The 26,402-nt window shown below is 43.1% G+C and overlaps 1 protein-coding gene across 1 annotated transcript; it reads left to right on the top strand.

Moving 5' to 3' along the window:
- The first annotated feature begins 423 nt into the window (after positions 1 to 423).
- megf8 (multiple EGF-like-domains 8) lies at positions 424 to 26,058 on the top strand. The gene is made up of 44 exons (XM_042489533.2): positions 424 to 877; positions 2,186 to 2,375; positions 2,478 to 2,641; positions 2,735 to 2,944; positions 4,088 to 4,268; positions 4,454 to 4,542; positions 5,332 to 5,545; positions 5,667 to 5,850; positions 6,782 to 6,927; positions 7,021 to 7,131; positions 7,235 to 7,386; positions 8,208 to 8,309; positions 8,469 to 8,616; positions 8,991 to 9,154; positions 9,516 to 9,719; positions 10,930 to 11,127; positions 11,329 to 11,589; positions 12,033 to 12,151; positions 12,260 to 12,391; positions 12,631 to 12,744; positions 12,938 to 13,021; positions 13,615 to 13,854; positions 13,999 to 14,183; positions 14,344 to 14,557; positions 14,748 to 14,988; positions 15,117 to 15,249; positions 15,569 to 15,819; positions 16,112 to 16,222; positions 16,330 to 16,448; positions 17,364 to 17,601; positions 17,697 to 17,868; positions 18,086 to 18,249; positions 18,381 to 18,516; positions 18,611 to 18,842; positions 18,960 to 19,086; positions 19,186 to 19,396; positions 19,670 to 19,884; positions 19,982 to 20,177; positions 20,686 to 20,854; positions 20,971 to 21,163; positions 21,252 to 21,422; positions 21,502 to 21,632; positions 22,631 to 22,763; positions 22,938 to 26,058. Exons 1-44 carry the CDS (start codon positions 854 to 856, stop codon positions 24,435 to 24,437), a joined length of 8,673 nt encoding a protein of 2,890 aa, XP_042345467.2. The 5' UTR covers positions 424 to 853; the 3' UTR covers positions 24,438 to 26,058.
- The last annotated feature ends 344 nt before the right edge of the window (positions 26,059 to 26,402 follow it).

Raw genomic sequence — 26,402 nt, 5'->3', positions numbered from 1 at the left:
GGTCATGCAGTATTTTTTATAAAGTTATTGTAGCCTTTTGACTTGTAAGACAGACAATGGGAGCAGTCTATTATTTTTAGTCTGTCATTTTAAATAAAAAAAATAAAACTACAGCATTATAAAGTTATATGTCCCTCCAAAAAGCTAGTATAAAAAACACAAGTCCCTCCACAGTGCTTAGTTTGTTTGTTTTTTTTGACATGCCTCCCCCTCATAAATAAGGAACAGACCCTTACCAAAAGTATTCTGGCGGAATCTTATTTTGATTTTCTTTCACCATGTATTAAAATAAAAATATTAACTATTAGCATTCATGGTCCTTTATATTATTGACTGTGTCTTTTATCCAGATGTTAAAGCGTTGCTGCTCGTCGCTGGATGGCAGTGGTGCGGCATGTCACTGGCGGCGCTGTCTTTTGTGTTGGCGACCACCGGTTACCGCTAACCAGCCATAAACACCAAAACAACGGACATCTGTCCTCAAAATGGACTGCAGGAATCGGCTCGATAACGTTAAAGGCTTCGTTGTTAGCTGGCAGCATTTCCTACTGACGTAGAAGACGATTTTCAGAAAGATAATCTCGTTATTACATAAGGATGGATTTCTCTCAAAAATGACTTTTCCTGGTAGATTCTGCAGCTATTGACGATTGCGCATCTGGATTCAGCCGAGCCGCTAGCTAGCGAACAGGCTAGCTTAGCAGAGCGCAGTGTTAGCCTCAGTCAGGGCTGTCCTCTGCATTTATTACGGAGCAGGAGCTAATTCGGCTAACCGTCAGTCTGAGGCACACATTAGATATATTTAGCTCATGTGGTAGCTAGCGTTAAAGGGTCGCCGAAAATGTAAATTACCATGGGGCCAAAGAGACGGGAACAGGTGAGTTTGATAATGCAAATGTGCAAATTGGCCAGCTAACGGCCTCTGACTGTTAACGGCGATCAGCTAACTTAGCCGAGCAGCGTTAGCTTTGTTGTGATAGCCTGCGGAGAGCCCCTCGTTGCTAGTTTGTTGATCTTTCGCTAATTGTCTCTCAGAAAAACAGTCGATGAACGCTGTGTTGGTGAATAGCAGCCTTTGTGTGTAACGTTGCATGTGTGAAAACCCTTCGTGTACCGTTGTCGTTTTGTGTGTGAGATTTGGTGCACTGGTACGTTATTGAGCTAGCGCTATGTGCACAGGGCTAACAGTTGTTAGCTCCATCACAATCAGTGTTTTTTTCCCAGAGACTGCATCAATGCGCATCAAGCATTGTCATTTTGCCGCTTTCGGGTCTGTTCAGGTCTGCAGTGTGAGTGGCATTGCATTTTACACAAGGATCATGTGGTGTTAAATGGGATTTTGTAGCAAAAACAGGATTGTGAGAACTAGGGATACTCGATTTGCTTTGCTTGGGGGCCACTTTTGCAAAGTGACAGGAGACCAAGGGCCAGTGGCACCAACTCCATTCACGTTTTTAGGATTTTAGGACGTTTCTATGATTGTAGGACATTTCTAGAATATAGGGCGTGTTTAGGATGTTTCTTGGACTTTAAAATGTTTCTGGGAGTTTAGGAAATCTTTAGTTTTTTAGGACGATTCTAGGATTTTAGGATGTTTTGGGGATTTTAGGAATGTTCTATGAGTTTAGGATGTTTGTAGGATTTAAGACATCCTTAGGTTTTTGAATGTTTCTAGGATTTTAGGATGTTCCATGGATCTCAGGACATTTTTAGGATGTTTTGGGGATTTTAGGACTTGGGGGCTTAGGTAGGACCTCTGTCACGGGTGCGAGGGATCCTCCTCTGGCAATTTTTTGATGAACATGCTGTATTTTAATGCTGTTTTATGCACTTGGAAACCTTCTGTAAAGTAAAAGTACAAAACAACTCCCAGTATGAATCACTTAATTTTTATTGTGAATTAGAAAAAGGTTGAGGGGCCAGGTTTGGCCAGGGGCCGTAAGTTGAGTGTTACTGATGTAAACAGTTGTTAATGGGAGCACCAGATCTGGCTCTCCAATGAAATAATTCTCTATATCCTGCTGGCATAGTTCTTTTATCTTGTGTTGTGGGCTAAGTGGTCATCCAACTGAAATTTAGGAGAATGGGCCACATTTGCTGCATGGTGCTGCTACATATTTGTGGAGGTAATGTGTTTGTTGGACCCACATCAAATGAATCCCTCCTTTTGCCTCCCATTAACCAGGTGGTGCCAGTAATGGCCTCCCCCCTCCCTGTCTCCTTCATCCTGGTGGTTCTGCTGTTGGCTGAGTCGTCTGTGTGCCAGGCAGGGGACTGCAAGGGCCACAGGCAGGTGTTGAGGGGACCACCAGGCTATGTCACAGATGGACCAGGAAACTACTCTGTCAATGGGAACTGCGAGTGGCTTATCAAAGGTACAATGAGCCAAGATGATATCTTGTTGATTTTAAACAGGTAACTTGCAGCCTGTGGACCAGTTAGATTGACTGTTATTCCCGCCTTTTTTTTTCTTTCAGCTCCAAGCAACAGTCACCGTATTGTCTTAAATTTCACCTTCATGGACACAGAGTGTACCTATGATTACCTGTTTGTGTATGACGGAGACTCCTACCAGAGCCCTCTCCTAGCCAGCCTGAGTGGCAACACTCTGCCTCAACCCATTGAAGCCAAATCTGGGAAGGTAAGCAATAAAAACACAATGAAAGAAACTCTGAAGCATTTTAACTATGGCAAATATTTACTTTGTTTCCGCTATTTAATGTCCTTGTTCCAGATGCTGCTTCATCTCTTCAGTGATGCTAATTACAACCTCCTGGGCTTCAATGCAACTTACACCTTCTCTGTGTGTCCTGGAGCCTGTGGCGGTCATGGCCGCTGTGATTCCTCGACATCAAAGTGCCACTGCCATCAGGGTTGGGGAGGAGCAGCATGTTCAACCCCTCTGTGCTCCCAGGCTTGTTCTGTGAATGGCCAGTGTGACAAGGTAACAGAGGGGACAAACAAAGGAATCAGTCTTTAACCAAAGGGTCGCTCATCTTTCCTCAAATAAGCCACAGACATAGAAAACTTTGAAAAATATTTAAACAGGGGTCATACAAAGTGCTTGAGGTACTTGAATTTGACACTCAGACGTTTATAAGTACTGGAATAACTTGAAAATCTGTCATCTTTAACGTGGTCCTTGGAAAAAGTGCTTAAATACGACAAAAGAGAACAAAATGATAAATTATTTTATGAAATGTATTAGATCAATGTTATAAACTCGGAAGCAAAGAATGGCAGTGCTTGCAATTTTTATCTAAGAGCTCCAAGCACCAACGGGTTGGTAAAAACCAGTAAATATTTGGCGCCAGGATGTTTTGCTGGCCTGCAAAACAGTCAGACTGGAGCAGCATCAGCCATTTGTCTTTTGTAACTTGGCAGAAAATAAGCAGCTGTGTGTGTGTGTAACTGCTGAATAGATTCTTTTTATTTTTTTGGCTGCAAGGAGGGCTTTTACTTTTTTTGTCCTTTGCCAACCACATGCTTTAGTAGTTTAACTTGTTAATTAAGTTAAGTGTAGGTCTTGGTAGCATGTCTTTGCTCCATTTTTCACAATTCTCTTACAATATATGGTTGCGGAGAAAACAAATTCATCCTTGAAAAAAAAGAGTGCTTGGAGAAATATTTCAAAGTCCTTGAATTTGACTTGCCCCTGTCTGTGCAACCCCTGAAATTTCGAAGTCATATTTTCCAGGCTGGGAAAAATTGTGGAATTAGTAAAAATCATTGAAAGCTTGGAAAAGTCATGGAATTTTGGGATGTATGGTGGAATTGTGACAATAATCTTCTGTGAATCAACCTCCAGTGTAACATAAAGGCAAATCTGTAGACGTCAACGTAACTTAATATGCGTCAGTGTGAAGAGAGTTTGTATCTGAGATGTTTGTAGAAAACGGTGGGCAGGTTGGGCATGAAAAAAATTGTATGACGGGTCCTTGAAAAATCATGGGAAAGTTTTGAAATATTGTCTATGAAATTCCAAAACTAAAATTTTGTGGGAACCTCATACGTCTCCAAGCTGTGAAGTTTGTTGACACACTGAAAATTGGTCTCTAACTATTCTTATTTTGCATGTTTGTCTCAGAAAGGAGAGCGCTGTTTGTGTAACCCAGGCTTCCTGGGTCACAGCTGCCAGCTTGGTTTCCATAATGACAGTGGGGCGGGGCAGTGGTGGCGTGTGAGTGATGGAGACCCCTACACGCCTCCTAGGACGGGTTCTGCTGGCGTGTACCTGTCCTCCACTGGAGCTATGTACTTGTTTGGCGGTGAGAGAGACATATCCTTAATTTCCACTGATGTTGTCTTAATATTCAGCAAACAAACTCACTTCCCAGCCCTTTTGTTTTAGCCGCAGTCCTTCATTTGACTTTCACTTTTCTCTTTAATCTGATAATGTGTTTTGTGATTAAAAACATCTGTGTTTCTTTTATTATCGCTTCTTTTCCTCCAGGGTTTGACCTGAACAGAGCTCTTGGTGACTTGATCAAATATAACTTCACATCCAACCAATGGGAAAGCAGGTCTTATGGTCACTCTCCTGTAAGTGGGCTGTGGATAAACACACACACACACACACACACACACACACACACACACACACACACACACACAGTTTTTTCTTACCCCCGCGCTTGCATCACATGTACTGCGTTTCAAAGTAAGGGACCTGGGTACCATTAGCCTTCTGCAGTAACCTGATCCTTTAAATGTCATGTACACAAGAAACCTGGTCATGATAAGATATTTAGAGAAACCCTGTCAAAACAGCTAGAATGCTGCTGGAGAAAACATTTTCTCTAGAGGAATAAAAGGGCACAAAATTAGTCTTAACAAGTAAGCGAGTCTTCCTAAAATATTTTTTTTTTTTCATCCAGAATCTGTCTCAAACTCAAGATAAATTGTACAAGTCTCACAAAGTTTGTTTCGACAGCTGAACAGTAGATGGACTGTTTGTAACATTTAAGATATTAATGCACATTTTTGCATGTCTTTTTTTGCGGACCTTCCCCCTCAATATGTTGTCAGAGACAAAAAAACTCACCAGCCAACATCATCATGACAAATTCATTGAAAATATGCCAGATGTGGTTTAAAAATATGGTAGGGCAGAAATCTAATTACTGACAGTGTGTAAATGGAGGTTGTATGTTAATCGGGTTATTGCAGTCCATATAAATGTGTTCACTTATATCCTGATTTCTCCCAATCTCATGTTTTATGTATACATGTAAACACAGTCAACTTAAATGTAAGTTGGCCCATTCATTATTTTACATCACCTTTTCATTAACGTCCCCCCTGCACTGTTTGACTCTCCTCTGCTCTCAGGTTGCTCGTCATTCCCACACAGCAGTAGAGTGGATGGGTAATATGGTTATCTTTGGAGGTGAGCTAGCCAACGGCTCCCTGGCCAGTGATGTCTGGATGTACCGGCCAATCCAGGATGACTGGCAACAGCACGGCTTTTCAAATTCACGAGGGGCTCCTAAACTGGCCAATCACGCTGCAGCTGTAGTAGACAATTATCTTTATGTATTTGGAGGTGGGTTTCACATTCGATTTTCATTCGGCAGTCTGTGTTTAGATTGATATACATGCAGCCCTTGAGAAATAAATCCTACTTATGCTGCATCTTTCTTTTTTTCTCTCCCCTTATTTCCCAGGTCGTACTGAGGAGGATATGTTTTCCTCCTCTCTGTATCGGTTCGGCCTGCACGGATCTGGCCGATGGGAGACTGTTCAGCCCACCGGAGGAAAGCCCCCAGCCACTGCTGGTCACTCCATGGTTTTCCACAGCCCATCCAAGACGCTGCTGGTCTATGGAGGCCACAGGCCCACCACAGCCAGGTACACACCCTCCTGTGCATTAGCATAGTGGATACAGTAACACACACAGCCAGTAGGAACATTTGTTCACACTTTTGTTTTTGTGGTTGTTAATGAGGAAGGAGAACAGTTGGCTGACTAGCTTTTAAATGAAGAAATCAGAAGGAAATAAAACATCAGTACAGCAGGGATAGAAATTATTTTAAATAATTAAAGAAGTGGTTACCAAAAGAGTATTTTGAGAATAATTCAGCTAGTGAATCAAAACATATACAGTAGGGTGTGACATGATGGTGTATAATGTGAAACATTAGAGATGTCACCACAATTAAAGCTTTGGCATTATAGTTACTACGGCCATGTGGCAAATCCGGGTTGGATTCAGGCGTGATCTTGTGATTTTCGTGATTCTAGCTATCATTTTGAATTATCTTACAGTCAGTGACTTGTTACACTTGTAATTATTGATCTCAGGAACCTCAGAGCTTACATTTTGAAACTGTTTCAGTTTTACTGTGTTCAGTCTTTTGTTTTTAAGTGTTGTCTCATGTGGAACAGTTGTTTATTTGGTTTTTTTTTGTTTTGTTTTTTTTAAATGAAAGTTCCAAATAAAAGAAGAAAATAATCAAATGCTATTAAGTATGGTTATCTGAGACCATTTTAAACTGAATTTACAGAACAATTCGAATTGGTTAAAGATTTTGGTCATGGGGGCGCCCAGTAACTCACGAGGTAAAGCGGGCGCCCCATGTACAAAGGCAATATCCTTGTCGTAGCGGCCGCTGGTATGATCCCGACCTAAGGCCCTTTGCTGCATGTCATCCCCTCTCTCTCCCCCTTTTACTTTATAGCTGTCCTATCCAATAAGGGCAAAGCCAAATTTTTGCAATATTGCCCTCCCCTTATGTATAGCATTACAAATGCTACAAGTACACTTGTTTATTCCTCTAAGGTTTAGTGTGAGGGTGAACAACACAGACGTGTTTCATGTGGAGCGGCGGTTTTGGACTTCCTTCCGTTCCCGTTTCCCAGCAACCGGCCCCAGAGAGCGAGCTTTCCACTCAGCCACTGTCATTGGAAACTACATGGTGGTCTACGGTAAGAAAATGACCAGACATGATTTATTTTAATCACTGCCGTCTTGTGTATATTTACAAATCTTCTCCCTGCTTCTCTCTCTCTCTCTCACAGGGGGAAATGTACATATTCATTACCAAGAGGAGAAGTGCTATGATGAGGAGATCTTCTTTTACCATCTGGGATGTCACCAATGGGTATCTGCTGGGGAGCGATGGTCACTCAGTGAGTTCCCGTGGACTCTCACGCACAGTCCAGTTTTATCTGCAGCTCGTTTCTTGTGCATCCACACAAACATTGCCAATAAAACTTTCATTTGTTTTTAAAGGAGGGGAGGCTGTGAGGGGGCGTTACTCGCATGTTGCTGCTGTGATGGAGGGCAGAGTGCTGCTGGTTGCCGGGGGTTACAGCGGAGTTGCCCGCGGAGACCTGGTGGCTTACAAAGTTCCGCTGTTCGTCAGCAGCGATCAAGGTGACAGGGTGAGTGAAAGTCTTCAACAGTAACATAGCTTATTAATGTCATGTTAATGGGAAGACTGGTTAAGATTGGTTAAAAAATGGTTTTCTCCCATTTTGCTTCACACAGATATCAGACGCATTGTTACCCAAAGCAAAAACAAGGCTGATACAGAAAACAGTAATGTACAGAGCCATAGTCATGTGGCCAGTGCATATTGTTCAAGAGAATATTGAGGATTGGCTTAAAATTTTGTTATAACAATATATCCAAACAATCTAGAAATGCAACTGAATTGTGTTTGTTTATTATGAAAATAATGTAAATATTAAATGTGGGTGAGAGTAGAAATCCCTCTTGGAAGAGAATAAAATGGCTTTTTAACAGTCTATTTTTTGGAATTTAATATATGAAAGCACATAATTGATAAAAAATATAATTAAAGGTCAGTCAGACAAAAATGTATGTTTATTAGAAATCACCATTTATTCAAATGAACATCAAAAAAATCAAGCCTGCTATGAATTCTTGTTGAATTTTGTGATTGATTTATAATTTTCTGATTTTCCTTAAAAGGATTACAATTTTGTTTCTTTTCCGTACTTTGTTAAACCAATAAGGTGATCTGTTTTGTTTGTTGTGTTTATGTGTTAGATTGTGTGTGTGTGACTGTATGTGTGTGGACCCCAGGAAGAACAGCCAGTGCTTATGCTAAGAGAATAACAATTATTGGATGCCGGTGCTAACTGGGATCCAAAGAAAGAAAGCAAACAAGGGATAAATAAATTGTTTTGAAACTGTATGTGTGTATCTGTGATTGTGTGTTTGTGCGTTGCCTTATTAGGACACTGTTTGTGCTGAGGCGCTAGACGAAAGTATGTGCCTGAAGAACCCAGAGTGCAGCTGGTGTGAAGGCCGCTGTCGAGAGTACCAGCCCACTAATCAGGTAACACTTCCCTCGGCTTGTTTTCAATGACTGAGTCATACAATTAACAAGTAAAACACATTATTATATTCAGCCAAAACATTGTTTCACTTTGATTTGTCTGTATGAACATCTACGAGGATTACTGAGTAGTTTATAACTCTACTTTTGTCTTTGCAGTGTGGCAGCACTGGTTGCCTGGGCCTGGCTCGCTTCCTGTCTGACTGCCAGTCCTGTCTGGTGTTCAGTGGCACTCCAGCCTCTCTGGCCCGTGCCCCTGGTGAATTTGGCTGGTGTGTTCAGAATGAGTCCTGCCTGCCAGTGTCAGGTGAGCCGCAGGGAGGGAGGAAGGAGGGCAGAAGAGAAGAGCAAAGCCTTAGACTGAAACAAAAAAAGATGTTGGGAGTTGACATGGGAGGGACTTATGTTGGGCGTGTTTAAGAAATGGGGCACAGTGACATGACCACACCCAGCTGAGACTGGACCGGCGACTCAGACCATGATTTGACTTGCCCGTTCAATCGCATGTGTTTCTTTTGATGCAGTGAGGTCATGTCATTTTACTCTTTTTCGACACACGCCACACAAAAGTCACAGACCCGTTTCAGCACAGTAGCACACGTTAGGAAACTGCTGTATCATGAGATTTTTAGAGGTCAGATGTGTTCTTTGTGTGCTGACCTCTCCCTCTCGGTCTCACAGAGCGAAGTGCGTGCCGTGTGGACCAGATCTCAGGGGCGTACGGCTGGTGGGGGGAGCGTACCCTTTTCCTAACCTCCCTCCACTCCTGTCGCACCGAGAACTATGTCCCGGGACTGCACCTGCTCACCTTCCAGCACCCCCGCAACGACTCCCAGCCTGACAAGGTACGGAGTCCAAATCTCAAGTGCTGACTGTAAAAGTTGTGGTTGTAACTACTTCCCTCTCTGCTTACACTTATCCCTCCTTCCTTCCTCCAACACTTTGACTCCAACTTCAATATTATGATTGTTTCTCTTTACTGTTTTTTTTTCTGCCTTATATTTTTAACCTTTTGACTTCAATGCTCACTTTGATCTTTTTTGCTCTTTTTTTCACTGTTCTGTTTTAATGCACTCATAGAGAGGTTCCTCTTTCAAGTAGTTTGTCAAACTTGTGGAGGAGTTTGTAGAGAATACTGCTTCTGTTGATGTGTCTCCACTTCCATCCATCCTCCACTGTCCTCCATCCTCCTCACCCCTTCGCCAGGTGTCCATCCTCCGCAGCACCACCATCATCCTTAGCCCCACCACAGAAATGGACGTCGCCCTGCAGTTCAGGGGCTTCATCCACCCGTTGTGGGGGGCCCCTCCACCTGCACCCCCTTCCACTGAGACTGTCTCCATGTGGGCTCGGATCCAGAGGCTCCACTTTGAGGCTCGAATGGCTTCAGGGCCCAACTCCAGCCAACTGGTGAGGGAAAGTGCTTGTCAACACTTTTTTTATTATCCGATAATTAATTTTAAAACAAATTGCTGATCTGAAATTGAAAAGTATTGACAGGATTGGTTGTTCTAGATGTAACAAGTGTCTTGTAATTGGGGCTGTCGTGGTTGTGGAATTACTCTTGCTGTTATTAAGAGTGGCAGAACAGCACGATATGTGAGATTATTGCCTTTTTTTTTCAATAAACTACCTTTGTCCTGATTTTAGTGCTTTGTAAATAAGCTTTATTGTAAGAATAATATTAGGTATATTGTTGCTTTTTTAAATCACAAAGATGACATTGTTTTAACTCCAGTCAAATCCTTGTTTAATATTTAATACTGAAAACTGAAGAGCATTGAAGTACAATAAAGGACGCAGCATTTTTTCAGCTGAGTCGCTTTGGTTGCGTCTGGTTGGGATGATACAGAATATCCATGGAGGTCAGTCCAGGGTCAGCCCATGTGGGTTCAATATTAATTTCTCCTCCATTGTTGTTGTTGTTCAGCGATGTGACGTTTTGTCTTTGTGGTTTTTGTCCCGTCCCTTCTCCACTGTGATTGGACAGCTGGGCAAAAAGTGACAGTGATGAACTGCTGCAGTTTTTTACCCAAAGTTGAATATTTTCAACTCTTGGTATCCAGGAAAAACAGCAAATGTGTAGAGATCAGCGCAGAATAGCCTCTCAGCGACTCTTCACATTGCTGCATTTGTGTGTGTAAACATACAGTGTTACAGTGAAAAATAGAAAAAATGTGAACATAGCATATTGGGCGGTTGCTTGGTGTCCCCTGTGGCTGGTGTGTGAATACTGCAGTAATATTGCTGTTATTGCAACAGCCCTCCTTGTAATATTATTTTCACCCAAGATACTGCACTGATTTTGGTCTCATGTTGAATAGGATTGTGGCTTTTGGAGGGCAGGCAACTCCACAGGAGTAATCAGTGCAGGACAAATAACCTCTCATGTGTCTTTACCTGCTATAAATGATGTTTAACTTACTTGACAACAATACTGCGCATATACATTTTACAGTTTTGATGCTTAACTGTTGGAGATTAAACAGCTAGAATAGTGTAATGGAATGTGGACAAGTGTTTCAATAGATTAATGATTGTGTACTTTTTAAATAAATTGAACTTTTTCCACTTTTTCTGTCCCTGAAATTTTCTTTGCTTCTTTAAACTATCTGAGCAGGAGGTGGTGGGTCGTTGGGCAGCCCAGCAGGAGAAGGAGCTGAAGCTGCTGGCTCGCACAGATGGGAGTAGACTGTTCTCTAACCTGACCAGAGGCAACCACTACCTTGTTCAGGCTGAGGGCTACCTGAACAACTCAGGCTCAGGGCAGACCAGTGAGATGGCCTTGATATGGAACAGGACATTGCCTGGAGGGAGCGTGAGTACTGGCACTGCTAAACATTGTCGTCATAACGAGATTTAACCTACATAAGCAGTAAAAGTAAAACAAAAGAACTCTTGTTGGTGTTTTTTGCACAATTACATTTCTGTCATTTTTTTGCACAATGACTTTTATTCAGTTGTAAAACACAAGTTGAACTCTTACCATGTTTCTCCTTTTAACTTGCTCTCCCTTTAGGAGATCTCCTTCCTGTTCCTGGAGCCTTACCGCTCAGGTTCCTGTTCCAGTTACATGTCCTGTCTGGCCTGTTTGTCCGACCAGTCTTGTGGCTGGTGCCCGTCTTTGTCCCGCTGCCTCCTGCGGGACAGCCCAGACCTCGAGCCCTGCCCCGAGGGAGAGAAGGGAGAAGGAAAGGGAGAAGGTCAGCGCCATCTGCTGTTGGCACCCCAGCACTGCACCTTGTGTGAGGAGTACAGAGACTGCTCTGCCTGTACTCAGGTACATCACAGATAACACCTCATTTTAAAATAGAGTCTCACTTACAGATACAAAAACAATGATGCCTCACTGGCTTCTGGATTGTATGTCATCAATACTATCATGTTGGAGAAAGCAGGATTTGCCTGTAAACAAATGCAAGTAAAAAGAGAAGCTGCAGTTTTTCAGCATAAAAAGCACAATGACTTTTATATCTATCAACCAATTGCAATGACACGTTTTATATTGAAGGGTTTAGGATCTACTTGTAGTAGGAAAAAAGTTTTGTGTCCAGTTAAGAAGTATTTCAATATTTAGGCTATAATTGCTGCTAGACTCTCAATGGAGGAGTGTGTGTTAAGCTCACGTATTTTTGTTTATGGTCCGACTGTGCAGCTGATCTTAACAGCTTATTTTGGAGCCACTGTAGTCCAGACTCATGTGAAGCTAACTCTGACTTGCAGGATCCTTTTTGCGAGTGGCAGATAAACTCCAGCAAGAAGGGTGACTATCAGTGTAGTCGACGAGGAAGACTCGATGGATCCATACGTGATTCAAAGGGGTGTCCTAAAGTCTGCAACCAGTAAGCTGAAAAACTACATTTTTAAGACAGTAATTACAGATCATAAATGATTTCAACGAGAAACTACAACTCACCCTTATGAAACTTCCCCATTTTTGTTTTGCGAAGGAGAAGGACGTGTGGTGAGTGCCTCTCTAACTCCAGCCAGTGTGCATGGTGTGAATCAGCCCAGGCCTGCTTCTATTTTGCTGCCTACCTCACAAAATACCCCTATGGAGAGTGCAGGGACTGGTACGACAGGTAAAACAAGGAGCTTTTTTTTTGGTATTATTTTTAGCTATTACACATATTACCTATTTGCAGTTGCATATACAGTTACCTACTGTCCTGTTAGATTTGGTGATTTCTTAACAGCAGTCCATTCAAAGTACCTAAAAGTAAGACAAAGAACTGGCCAAATTTTGTTACGTAAAGATTCAATCAGTGCATTGAAATGAGCAGTAATCTGATTAAAATTATTGTTATGATGTCCTTTTCAGTGTTCATTCGGTCCCCCAGTGTAAGCAATGTTCAGCTTTAAACGCGTGCACAGACTGTCTGAGAACATTCCAGTGTGGCTGGTGTGGTGACTACAACAATCCTACTATTGGAAAGTAAGTAATGCAGACGTCTAACTGAGAAATACTTTGACGATCACACTGTACAGAGAAAAGTACATATAGAACCAACAAATCTAATTTAAATTACTAATTGACAAATCCCTTTCATTATCATATTGCTGATATTTTGTCATTATTGTCTTTATTGCGATTTTCTTACATTTATTCCATGTTTTACATTTTCCAGATGTTTGAGGGGAGACTGGGCGGGAATGGACGACCCCTCGGTGTATAACTGCAGCGTGGCTGTGGCAGAAGCGCGTGCTGCAAAGTAAGATATCTCTTGTTACACTTTCATGACTTGATGGAGTGGGCGTATCACTTTTTATGTCTCTGCGCCGCTGATAGCTAAGGCTGGAGGCATTATGATTTTGGATTGTGCGTGCGTAAGCCTGTCTGACCAACCCATTATTGTGAACACGATATCTGCAGAATGTCTTGAGGGAATTTCTTCAAATTTAGCACAAACACTCACTTGGACTGAATAATTAACTGATTAGATTTTGGTGGCCATAGGTCAAAAGTCAAAGTCGCCGTGACCTCATCTGTCTTATTCTGGTGAACACTACATCTCAAAAACACCTAGAGGGCATTTCTTCAAATTTGGCACAAATGTCCGAGTGGACTCAACAATTAGCTGATTAGAGCCCTCCAGGCATACGCCAGGTGGGGATAAAGTGCTTTTTATTGCTTAATGACGACTTGGTTTGGCTTTCTGAAACCTTTACATACCTTAGAATGTCCTCCAAATTAAAATTTAAAAACAGAATTTCTACATAGACCCATAACACATTGGATGGAAATATATGTAGATGAATATGGTATACCTGTCCAACTTCACGTCTCCTCGTCCTGCTCCTCCAGCCCTGAGCCCCAGACCTCGGCCCCGCCTCGACCGCTGGAAATGGAGATGGAGCTGGAGCACTTAGAGGACGAAGAGCAAGATGCGATCTGGTCCTACCCCACCTGCCCAGATGTAGAGGAATGCAGGCTGGGTCTCCACAACTGTCACCCCTTCGCCACCTGCATCAACACTCCCACCTCATATGAGTGTCACTGTGAGAGAGGATACACGGGGGACGGCACACTGCACTGCAACCAGACGTAAGAGTCTGAACATAAAAAATGTGTTTCTGTGTTGACTTCAAATCTCTTAACCTAAAAAATCTTCCTCAATTACCATTTAGTCAGCAGGACTGCTTTTCTAGGACATTTTGAGCCTCCAATAATTTGTCCCCCCTCTCACAGGTGCTATAATGAGTGTCGTGAGGGCCAGTGTAGTGGCAGCCCGCGGTTTGAGTGTGAATGTTCCCTCGGCTGGACGTCTGACCCGGCCACTCTGGTTCTCAGTGGTGTTGAATGCGACGTAGACTGCGGCTGCAACTTTCACTCCACCTGTATTACCGCACCAGGGATCTGTGACGAGTGCCAGGGTGAGCACTGAATACATGGCTTATTTCAATATCTTGTTCTCAGTCATCTTTTGTATTTAAATCAGACAGAACCAGGCCAGTTTATGAGGTAAATTCATACTCGTGGTTTGTAAACTCAAACTGCATTTGTTGAAAGTTGTGCTGATGTTCTTCCTCTCAGATTGGACGACAGGACCCCACTGTGAGCACTGCCGTCCAGGAAGCTTTGGTTCAGCCCTGGCTGGCGGTGGCGGCTGTGTGCAGTGTGAGTGTAACGGCCATGGCGACCCTCTCCGAGGATACTGTCACAATCAGACTGGCCAGTGCTACTGCACCCACAACACTCAGGGACCCCACTGCGAGTCCTGCCTGCCTGGTTACTATGGAGACCCCAGGTAAGAAAATCGTTATCTTTAACTTTTTTTTTGAGTTTAAACTGATTGAACACAAATCAAAATCAAGGAGTTGAAATTATAATAATATACTGATAAACGCAGAAAGTGTGAAAACAGTGGAATCTTTTGATTTTTTTGTATTTTCTTTCATCATGACTCGTCTATCCTGAAATCGTTCTCTTTCCAATAGAAACAATGGCACATGCTACCGCCAGTGCCAGGGCCGCTCTGTGCTGCTCTCCTCCACCACCTCCTCTGCCATGCCTCTCTCATCTTCTCTGGGATGGCGAAGTGGCACAGAGGGAAAGGGAGGCCTTTCCCATTGCCTGTGGGTCCTGTCGGTGACTGAAAACCTGGCACCTTGTCTGCCCAGACAGCTGTGTCCCCCTGTAGCCCTCACTCTGCACCCAGATTCCCATACACACTGTAAAGTACGTACAAACATAACCTGATTATGCACACAAGATAATGAACATGTTAACTGAGCTGTAGCATCAAACTCTGTCAGAATTCCTCTCTGTATAACTTTCCCTGATGTTGCCTTTGCTTTGTTTTGCAGAGCTCTTTTGTATATGTGTTTGATGGCCTCCCTCGTTTCCTGGCCAATGGAGTCGTGCATTCAGATCACAACCTGATCGGGGCATTTTGTGGCACCACAAGGACTCAGCCCATCACTGTGGAAGCCACCTCAGGTATCCGGACAGTAATAAACATTTTTCTTGGAGAAATCTGCTTTCACATGAGTCTATTACAGGCACACAGGAAAAAATGATCTGGCACTTGAGGACTACCACACGTCCCTCTAATCACATTTACCACTAACTACCCAGCAGATTTCAACACCTCGGGTTGTAGGGGAAGTCCTTTTACTTTCATCCTTTAAAACATGTCATACAGACTCTTACCCAAATCCAGTTATTTGAATTAATCAGGTTATAGAGGGAGTTCAAAAACAGAGTCGAAAGTCACCATGTCACTTTCACTATATCGTATATTGTCCTTTACCACCAGGTGTGATCTCAGTCTACTTTGAGGCCAACGTCACCTCAAACAAACCTCAAGGCTTCAATGCGTCTTTCTGGGTGCGGCGGTGTCACCAGAGCGCTGATGAGGGTGAGGAGGGGTCGCCCGTGTGTCCAGGTGGAGCACAATGCCAAAGGGGACTCTGTCAGTGCCCTCAGGGATATGGCGGACCCCACTGTGACCGACCCATGTGCCCTCAGGATTGTGGAATAGCAGAAGGAAGAGGAGTTTGTAATACAGTAAGAGTGGTGACAATTTATTTGAAGTAGTTTACATTTGCTTTTATTTTCAGGAAATCACTTATTTCAGGGAATAGGAAAAAAAATATTGTTCAGTATAAGATAACCAAATCACAGCAGGTTTAATTGTATATATGTACTTTCTGCCATTTCATTTGTTTCGATGTGTTCATAATCTTCAGCTAAAAATGACAGCTGTAAAATCATGTGTGCATGTTATAGTGGAAAACTCTTAAGGATTAGAGAAAAAATGTTTCTTGATTTCTTACCAAGATATTTTATTTTGTCTCAGTCTCTGGGAGTGTGTGTGTGCTCGGACAGCTGGGCCGGCTCAGACTGCTCTGTTCCTCGGGACTCTAACAGCCTGGTCTGGGAAACGTTGCTTGACACACAACTGACAGTGGTAGGGGCAGAACATAACACAATCAGTCCAACAAATCTTTCACAATTCATGAAGCTTAAACCCCAGCACACACAAACACACATTCATTATGCACCGTTTCTCCACAGAACCAGGCCCACAGGTTCCTCCACAGGATGGGACACTCTCTGGTGTCTGGACCACAGGGCAACCTCTGGATGTATGGAGGGCTCTCTCTGTCAGAGGGCATTCTGGGAAATGTGTACAGGTAGGGGTGTGTAATCTGAGAATGTCCTGAGTAGTATTAATGTCCCAGAACATTTTATACAGTATAACACTTTTGTTTCACAGTTTTGTTTCAGGGCCAACATCAATGACTGGTTCAGTGTCTAAGTTTCAATGCCCATTTCCTACATTAGAATATACATAGATAAATACCTTAATACATGGAGAGATAGATAGTAGTTGTTATAATAAAAAAATAAGTAAAATAAATGAAATTATAAAAAGAACACAAAGATGAAGATAACTATTTTTAAAACAGACATAAAAATAAACAAAGGTTAAAATGAAATCAAATAGAGATGTGATAGTGAACAAATATAAGCAAATTAATCAATAAGTGATCCAATACTTCAGTGTCTCATTTTCAGCATCCATTTCCAGAAAAATGAATCGATACCTCTATATAGAGAGAGCGAGAGAGAAGGGGGAGATATAATAATGCTTATAGAAAAATATGTAAAAGAAACTTACTTAAAAATAAAGATGTTAAAGCTAAAAAATGGAATAAAATCTAAGAATAATAAGAAGAAATGTTCTAGTGATGCAATAAATCTTAGTAAAAATAAATAAATCAGTATTTCATTGTCTAAGTTTGAATGCCCTTTTCCGGCCAAATGCATATAAATAGGTAAATCCCTCTATGAAAAGATAACAAGGCTCTCATTAAAAATAAACAGGAAGAAAATAAATAATTTTAAATAACTGACAGAAATTAAAGATAGGTGGAAAATGAAATACAACTGAAATAACAACTACTAACAATGAATAGAAATTTCATAATAATAACTATTCTAAGAAAAAAGTCCAACAACTAATAAATAATAATAAGTGAAAATACCAACAATAAATGTTACATATTATGTGCATAATAACGCATTTTGCTCCTGGTTTGTTGTAGATATTCTGTGTCAGAGCACCGTTGGACTCAAATGTTGACAAGCTCTGTGGAGGAAGGCTCGACTCCGAGCCCTCGCTATCATCACGCCTCTGCACTGCTGACCAGTCACGAGTCTGGCTCCGGAGGACACGGAGCCAGCCACACCTTCATGTTGGTTGTGGGCGGTGTCACTCAAAACGGTGTTGCCATGGATACCTGGAGTCTTAATCTCAGCAGTTTGGTCTGGAGAGAGCACAAGGTTGGGGTTAGATTTATCACAGAAAAACCAAATACCTGACAAATTTTTAAACCTTCACAAATTTACTATTTGTTTGGTTTTTGTTACCTCGACAGAGCACAGTGCTGCCCCCAGTTGCAGGCCATACTTTAACTGTACGCAGAGACTCCTCTGTGCTGTTGATTGGAGGTTACTCCCCAGACAACGGCTTCAACCACCATCTGCTGGAGTTCAGTCCATTTACTGGAAACTGGACCATTGCCCCCCACACTGGCACACCACCTACAGGTTTTTGAGGCCTTTTATTTTGTTTTGATGGAACGTAACATAGTTTTTACTAGGTCAATAACTTATTGCTGGATTCACCTCTTATACAAGTATTAACATAGTTCATTTTTAAGTCAACTTCACAGAGAAATCTGCTATTACATTTTTAAAGTGTGTAAAATTAGATAACACAAAAACAGATACAGCATTTTTTTGCATTGACGTGTTCTTCATTCAGGTTTATACGGCCACTCAGCAGTCTACCATGAGCAGACTGACGCCATCTATGTTTTTGGAGGCTACCGCTTCCATGTGGAAACTGTGGAGCCCTCAGGCGAGCTCTACAGTCTGTACTACCCCAACCTCACCTGGTCTCTGCTGGTCCCCTCACAGGGTAATAAGGTAAGAGGCCGGCCTCATCTGGTCTCCTCTTACAGGCCAGTAAATTACACAAGCCAAGCATTTATCCTCCATCAGTCCCGTGCATGTAGATAACTCATCTATTCTTGCTGTATCATCTCTTTGCTATGCAGCCCCTGTCCCGTTTCTTCCACGCTGCGGCCATGATCAAAGACACCATGGTCATTGTCGGAGGAAGGACAGAAGCTGAAGACTACAGTAACTCAGTGTCTCTGTATCAGATCAACTGTAACACCTGGATACAACCAGGTGACTGTCTCAGCGTCTTTCTGCAAATTTAGTTATAGTCAACTTATAACCTACAGTAACTTAACCACTTTTTTTTTTAATCTCTTTTCTTCAGTCTCAGTCATAGGAGATCCAGTCAATCGTTCAGTGTCTCTTGCCATGACGAGCTGGGGCGACCGTCTCTTCCTATCAGGAGGCTTCAATGGTGTAACGCTGGGTAGACTGCTGACCCTGACTGTGCCCTCTGATCCCTGTGCGCTGCTGCCTACACCAGAGGCCTGCAACACTACCACAGGCAGCTGCGTCTGGTGTAGGGGAACCTGCGCTTCTTCTGACACTGCAGAGAGGTAACACGTTCGCTAAAAGCAACTCTAGTAAACAGCACTCTGTTCTTAAAGCTTGAACTTATGTGCAGCTACTAAATGAAATGCGTCCTTAAAATTCATTCCCTCCCTGTCCATCAGAATGGGCTGCTTTGCTGGCCAGTCTCCCTGTTCCCCGACCCCTCGTCAGCCCGACCAGTGTCGCAGGCTGAAGACGTGCAGTGAATGTCTCGCCCGACACCCCAAAACATTCTCCAATCCAACACAGGTAACATATAGCACCCATGCTTCAAAAAAATCACTAGCCCAAAAAGAGACGTCTTTCTCTGTCTGTCAACTAAAATCTGTTCCTTGCTGAATTTCCCAGCCTGCTCTGCAGTGCAAGTGGTGCACAAACTGCCCAGAAGGGGCCTGCATCAGCAGCTCTGTTAGCTGTACATCTGAACATGACTGTCGGATCAACCAGAGAGAGATCTTCCTGTCCAGCAACTGCACCGAGACCAGCTGCGAGGCTTCCGACTGCCCCAAGTGTACTGCCTCTGGAAAATGCATGTGGACTCGCCAGTTCAAACGCACAGGTACACGCTAAAGTAATGAAGAGCCTTGAGGAAATTATGAATTTCTCTTCTTTGAATTTCCAGTCTAAAGCTGATGCACATAAGATGCCCATGTATGAAGAAACTGTGATTCAGTAATTTTAATCATCACACCTAGAAACATATGAATGAATATTTGTTTTGGAGATGATAAATAATGTTTCAGGTGAAGTTTTATAATCCAAATTTAGAGCATTTTTGTGTTTATGAATATTTCCACTAAAAATTGTTGTGATGTGATTTTTTTTTTTTCAGGTGAGACGAGGCGTATCCTGAGCGTGAACCCCACCTATGACTGGACGTGCTTCAGCTACGCCCTGCTCAACGTCTCACCCATGCAGGTGGAGTCTTCTCCCCCCATGCCGTGCCCTCCACCCTGCCACACCCTCAGTAACTGCAGCCTCTGTCTGGGCTCCAGAGGCTCTGATGGCGGCTGGCAGCACTGTGTGTGGAGCATGGCTCTGCAGCAGGTAAAATCTGCGCTGTTTGAGCTTTGCAGAATATCTAACGTGAGCTATTTAATACAGTTATGTTCACACTCTGCTAAACTCTCTCCCCTTCCTTTAGTGCATGAGCCCGTCTTTCGTGCCCCTGCGATGTGAGGCAGGTCAGTGTGGTCGTCTGCTCTCAGGGGGCGACTCGTGCTCTCCTCAGTGCTCCCAGCTCACCCAGTGCTCCCAGTGCATTGCCAGGCCTCAGTGTGGTTGGTGTGCTACTCGGGGGGGCAATGGGGCTGGACGCTGCCTACAAGGAGGACTTGATGGTGAGAAATATCTTTAGTTGATGTGCACAGGAAGTGGAGACATTGTGGAGCGTAAAGAGTTCAGGGTTACAGTTCTCTGTCAAAGGTGTAGTCTGCAATTCTGGAGGAAAAAATGTTGATAGATGAACTCAACAACCAAACAAGTGTTCAGCACATGTCAGATCTGCCATCCCTCTCACTCACATTGCCTTCCTCTTTTAAAAAAATGGCCTTTTCCCTGTCCTGTGCACAAGCACAAACACCCCCTGTTGCTAAGAGGTTGGAATAGTGTTATGTAGCTCAGTCCGAGCCGTGTTTTTTGTTTGCCATTTACATAGCGAAGTCTTTTAATGAACAACAGATTTTTTTTAAGCGCACACAGAACTTTCTGCTAGCAGACCGTGAAGAGATATTCTCAGAATTTTACAAAATGTGTTTAGGATTATAATTTCTGCACTTTTAATTAATCTAAACTTACGTTTTGTTTTTTTTTAATCATTGTTAACTCACCTTCCGTCATTCCCGTTAGGTGTGAGTGAGGGCGTTTGCCCCCTGAGAAACAGCAGCTGGTCCTTCCTTCACTGTCCAGAAGAGGATGAGTGTGCCAATGGCCATCATCACTGCAACAGCACTCAGGACTGCCACGACCTACCCCAGGGATATCACTGCACCTGCAAACATGGTTACATACTCAGCAGGTAAGATCAGGAGTTAGCGTTTAAGACTCAGGCAGTGAATACACAAGGATAGTTCCTTTTGTTTTGTAAGAAATGGTTAAGATTTAACCAGATCTTCTTGTTTTTCTCCTGTGCAGTGTGTCTGGTCAGTGTGAGCCAGTGTGTGCACAGGGCTGTGTGAACGGGACATGCATGTCCCCAGGAGTTTGCCAGTGTCACTTTGGATTTGTGGGGGATAACTGCTCCTCTCAGTGCAGCTGCAACAAACACAGCAACTGTGCTGGTGTTAGCAAACCAGATGTTTGCCTTGAGTGCCACAATAACACCATCGTGAGTGCTTAGAGTAAAACACATTCACATATTACTGTTAATAGTTTTTCCATGTTCACCCGTGACGAATTATTTTCTCCCTTTTCAGGGAAAGCACTGTGAGAAGTGTAAGCCCCTTTTTGTGGGCTCTGCCAAAGGGGGCGGCACTTGTCGTCCATGTCGGGAGTTTTGCCGGGGAAACAGTGATGTGTGTTTATCCGGAGATGAACATAAAAAGGCCCTTGAGAACCCACGGCTCTTCCCTCTGGACCCCAACAGCGTAAGTGTTTGCTGTCTTTGTGTGTGCTTAGTCATGTGTCTTTGACACTGATGTCTATTTCTCTTTGTCCTTTCATCAGATCCAGAACTGGGTGTCTGAGGGTCCCACAGAAGAGAATGCTGTGTGTGTCAATTGCCAGAACAACAGTGTGGGGGACAAGTGTGAGAGCTGCCTCAGTGGTTTCTTCCTGCTGCAGGGGAAGTGTGAAAAGTGAGTAATGTTTGCTGCTCAGCAGTCAGTGGTTTCCTGTGACGAAGCATTTACATGTAGACCTACCAAACTGTACACTTTTTGTGTAGTAGGTATGCATTTTGACATTAAAGTACTTTGGTACAATTTGTCACTCTAAACTACGCAAAAAGCTGGTGACGCCTTTAATTTTGTACATGCAGTAGACTACAGAAGTCAAATCAAGAGGCAGCAGCAAAGACCTATTGGGAAGCAGTGACTGTTGAAAAGGAAAAGTAGAAGTTCAATCAGTCATAGCGTCTGATAAATTCCCCCCGTTTTTGCCCAAATATCAAATGGGGATGATCTGATCATCTTGAAGACAGCAACACAACACTGAGTTCATCCCTCTCGTGCAGCCTCCTCGCTCCAGCTGACCTATATATTTCAACAGTGCTTCAATAAACAGTCCAGCTCCAAAAATAGAAAATGTATGTGTGGCGGGAGATGATTAAATTTTGGCGGGCCGCCACAAATAATTGAATGTGTATGAAACCCTGATGGAGATTACAGTATTTACAGTTTTTCATAGTGCAAATAGCAGTGATTCACATCTGATGCATCTCAGTCACGGAAGTGGTAATCAAAAAATTTGTCCAGGTTTGGCAGGTCTGTGTGTATTATACATTGGGCTTTTTAAAAAGCCTCTGTATTGTATGTTTTTGCATTTTCCACAATCATCATTATTTTAGGTACACACAATGGCCCGGTCTATCAGATAAAATCTGCATCAACATGCAGTGCTTACCACATTGTTACACAAATTTCCATCTCATTACTCGCATCATCTTAGCAAAGAAAATGCGAGTAATGAGATGGAAATTTACCTATGCCTTCAAATGAGATAAATAGGATATGCAAATGTTGCAAAAGGACCATCAGCAAAAATACCTAAAGAGGCCTCATTAGTGTTTGGATTTTCTCCTCTTTAGTGTTTGAATTTCTTTTTAGTGTTTGGGTTTTTCTCCTCTTCGTTGCAGGTGTCAGTGTAACGGCCATGCAGACACGTGTAATGAACATGATGGTACAGGGTGTCCCTGCCAAAACAACACAGAGACCTCCTCCTGTCTCAGTAGCCCTCAGAGTGACCGAAAAGACTGCTACAGGCAACAGGTATGCACTTTAAGCACCTCAAATATGAAGGGTTGCAAAATGTAAGCATGTTTTTATATTTTAATTTCTCTGTATTGATAAAAGCAATATTTAGAATTGAGAGAAAAGTTTGTGACCTTTTTCTTTCCATTACTGGTTTTGCTCAAATAGTTTTTGTTGTGCTTTTCTGTTCAGTGTGCCAAGTGCAAAGACTCCTTCAATGGCACACCTGTGAATGGGCGTCAGTGCTACCGTCAGTTCAATGTGGACACAGAGTGCTGCTTTGACCCCACATCCCAGACCAACTGCTTCCATGATCCCACCATCCGCAACCTGCCAAAGGGGCGCACTGTGTTTTTCTCTGCACAGCCAAAGTTCACCAATGTGGACATTCGGGTCACCATCGACGTTACCTTCGGTGAGGTGGAAGTGTACGTGTCCAATTCTCATGACATCTTCATTGTGGATGTAGACCGAAACACAGGGATTCACACCATCAGAATCGAGGAGGAATCTGTGACTCGGGGGACGACAACCGGTGTAGATAAGGACTCACCTCCGTCCCCTATAAAGGTGTTTTCCAATGCCTCGTCCAGTCTCGGCGGTCCTGTGCTCTCCCACAACCCACTTCAGCTACAAGCCAAACCTCCAGGAGGGGAGAGAGAAATTACAGAGGAGCGGGCTGAAGGACTCATCACTTACATCACTGTGTGGAAACCACAGACCGTGCTGATTGTGCGCGGTGTTCGAGATCGTGTAGTCATCACCTTCCCCCACGAGGTGCACTCCCTGAAGTCCAGCCGCTTCTACATCGCTCTGAGAGGTGTGGGGACTGGCGAGAAGCAGGGCGAGTCCCAGGGCCTGCTGTTTCTGCGACAGGACCAAGCCCACATCGACCTTTTTGTCTTCTTCTCCGTTTTCTTCTCCTGCTTCTTCCTCTTCCTGTCCGTCTGCGTCCTCCTGTGGAAGGTCAAGCAGTTCCTGGACTTCCGTCGGGAGCAGCGTCGCCACATCCAGGAAATGACCAAGATGGCGTCAAGGCCCTTTGCTAAACTCACCATTTACCTTGAGCCGGAGGAGCCTCAGCTCATCTACCTGCCCTCAACTGGCGGAGGGGTGGGGGGCAGCACTGTGTCGCTCGCTCACGCCCGCACGAGCAAGTTAGGAGGAGTGGTGGTGGGCCAGAGGGGCAGGGCAGGAGCCGTCTCCTACAAACATGACCCGGGCTCCGGACCCACAGCTCACCACCACCACCACCTCGCCCTGGGTGGAGGGGGCAACGGCGGCCAGCACCTGCCGCTGCACTACTTGAACACCCACCACTATGCCAGCACCACATCTGGCACCCCGGCCTCACACCATCACCACCCATCCACGTACAGCGGCTACCAGCACTTTTGCCGCTCCGACCCCTTCCTCTCTCAGCTCATGGGCTTTTCTTATTCCACCTTTAAGGTCGGGCCCATCACCCTGGAGCCCACGGATGACGGCATGGCTGGGGTGGCCACTGTCCTCTTCCAGCTGCCTGGGGGGGTCTTGGCTCCAAATCGTGCCTGTCTGGGCTCCGCACTGGTTACTTTGCGCCAGAACCTGCAGGAATACTGTGGCCATGGCAATGGAGGGGGGCACCCAGGGGCGGGCGCAGGGCGCAAGGGGCTGCTCGGGCATCAACACCTGACCACTATGGCTATGTAGGGAAGCAATGATATATTTAAAGACGACAGGGTTAAAAGAGATGGGATAAATCTGTAAAGTGTTTGATATATGATAAATTAATTTTTTGAAAGCTGAGAGGCAAAAAAAAGTGCAAAAGAGTTATGACGGTTAACGTGAGCATTTTGAACAGAGTTGTACATACACTGTATAATGAATTATAAGTGTCTTTTATTGTATTATGTATTGCCGTACTGTATTTCAGTGCTTCACATGACCAAGCCAGCTGTCTCTAGAATGCACTACAACTGCTATACGTATCAACAAAACGATGTTGCATCCTGTCTGCGATCGCTAAAGAGGTATGAGCACACTCCACAGTCAGTCTCATACAAAGACTGAAGCTGGACTGTTGTTAAAATTATTTCAAAAATACAGCCGCTCTCTTCGGAACCAACATGTGCTTTATACCCCGAAAAGTGACAATCAAAATTGCCATTGAGAACAAAAGACTTGGTTCAGCATAATGTGCAAGACTTTGATTGTCAGCTCAGCGCAGGTGAAAAAAAAAAAAAGTCAAAGTTGCTTGTGAGATGGTTTTTATATCATAGTCGATATGAGTGATTTATAACTGTAACTCAATATATGGCAGGCTTCTAAGCTACATGTTTATGTTAAACAGACTCCTGCGTATGTTTTTGCATATTCATTCACCTGCTGTGTTACACTTCTGTTTGATTTTCTGCTCATCTGCCTTCACTTCTTGCCTTGCCTGTGAGTCGACTGGCTTGCACTTAACAACATATTTTACTTTTATGATTTTTTTTGGAAAAAAAATATGAAGGATAATGTTTTCAATATTAGTCTTCAGTTCCTATAATAATTTAAAAACACAACAGAACTCGTCCATAAAAATGGTAAAATTATGTGTCCTTTTGAAACGTTTGATTACATTTTGTTGACATGAAATGTATGTTGGTGTTTGGCTAGTTTTGCTGGACTGCTTTATTCAGGCAACTTGTCTGCTTAGTTGATTGTATAAGCCAATCATAGCTACAATTTGACTTAAAAAAATTGGATGTGGAAAAAAAAACGGTATGGAAAATGTTACTATAATGAAATTACAATGATAACGGAAAGAGTTCTCCTGGCGAGAGATGTTGAGAAGCCTTGACAGCATTTTATTTGCAATGAGACTGAGTTACTTGTTCACTGGTTTTGTTGACATTAGTATTTTTTGTTTTCCTTTTTGCACTGCACGGAGGCAATGAGCCCCATTATTCATGTGAAACACTAAGATGGGAAGTCGTCCGACCTCAGATGGCACACGGTGTCATGGATGAACTCAGAAAGACGCTACTGGCTTCTTATCAAATGAACAAAATCATGACAAAATTATCGTTTTATCATGAACTGAATATTCACAGCATAGGTAAGCAAACTCAATTAAATACGGTCACTATTTATAACAGCCCTCCACAGATAAGCATTAATACTGTCTTTTTTTGTCCTGTATCTTTGTGTATGTTCTTTTTTTAAAACATATTTTTGTACATAACTTTTGTTGTGTTTGTTTTGTTTTCAAAGAAGGGAACAGTGTTGTACAGAAGATTGCGTCAAGATTCTCTGTCCTGAGTCGGCTGAAATAAAGTCTGGAACGTGACTGAGTGTGTTTTGTACAGATGGTAAAATCACACAGTTAATACTGTTAGTTTTATTAAGTCGATTAAAACAGACTGTTTGGACATGAGACCTAGAAAATAAATCTTTAGTCCTGGGATGCAAATGGGGCTGCCATAATGTAAATATTAAATTTTTGACAAGATAATTTGAAGGTTTATCATTAGGTCAGAATTGTGATTTTTTTTTTTTTTTTTAATGAGACTTGTTATTCAGAATTACTCGAGAGTCGTTCTGACCTGGTACTAAAATACTGCCGGCCTGTTTCCTTCTTTCAGTTGTTACTACATCTTCGTAGTGCACCTGTTTCTGATTGAACACTAATTA

This window comes from Plectropomus leopardus, chromosome 11, assembly GCF_026936395.1.
Source record: "Plectropomus leopardus strain MGB_pleo_1.0 chromosome 11, ASM2693639v1, whole genome shotgun sequence".
NCBI lineage: Eukaryota > Metazoa > Chordata > Actinopteri > Perciformes > Serranidae > Plectropomus > Plectropomus leopardus.
The sequence above is the reverse complement of the archived record's forward strand: the minus strand, read 5'-3'. Positions and strand labels throughout refer to the sequence as shown.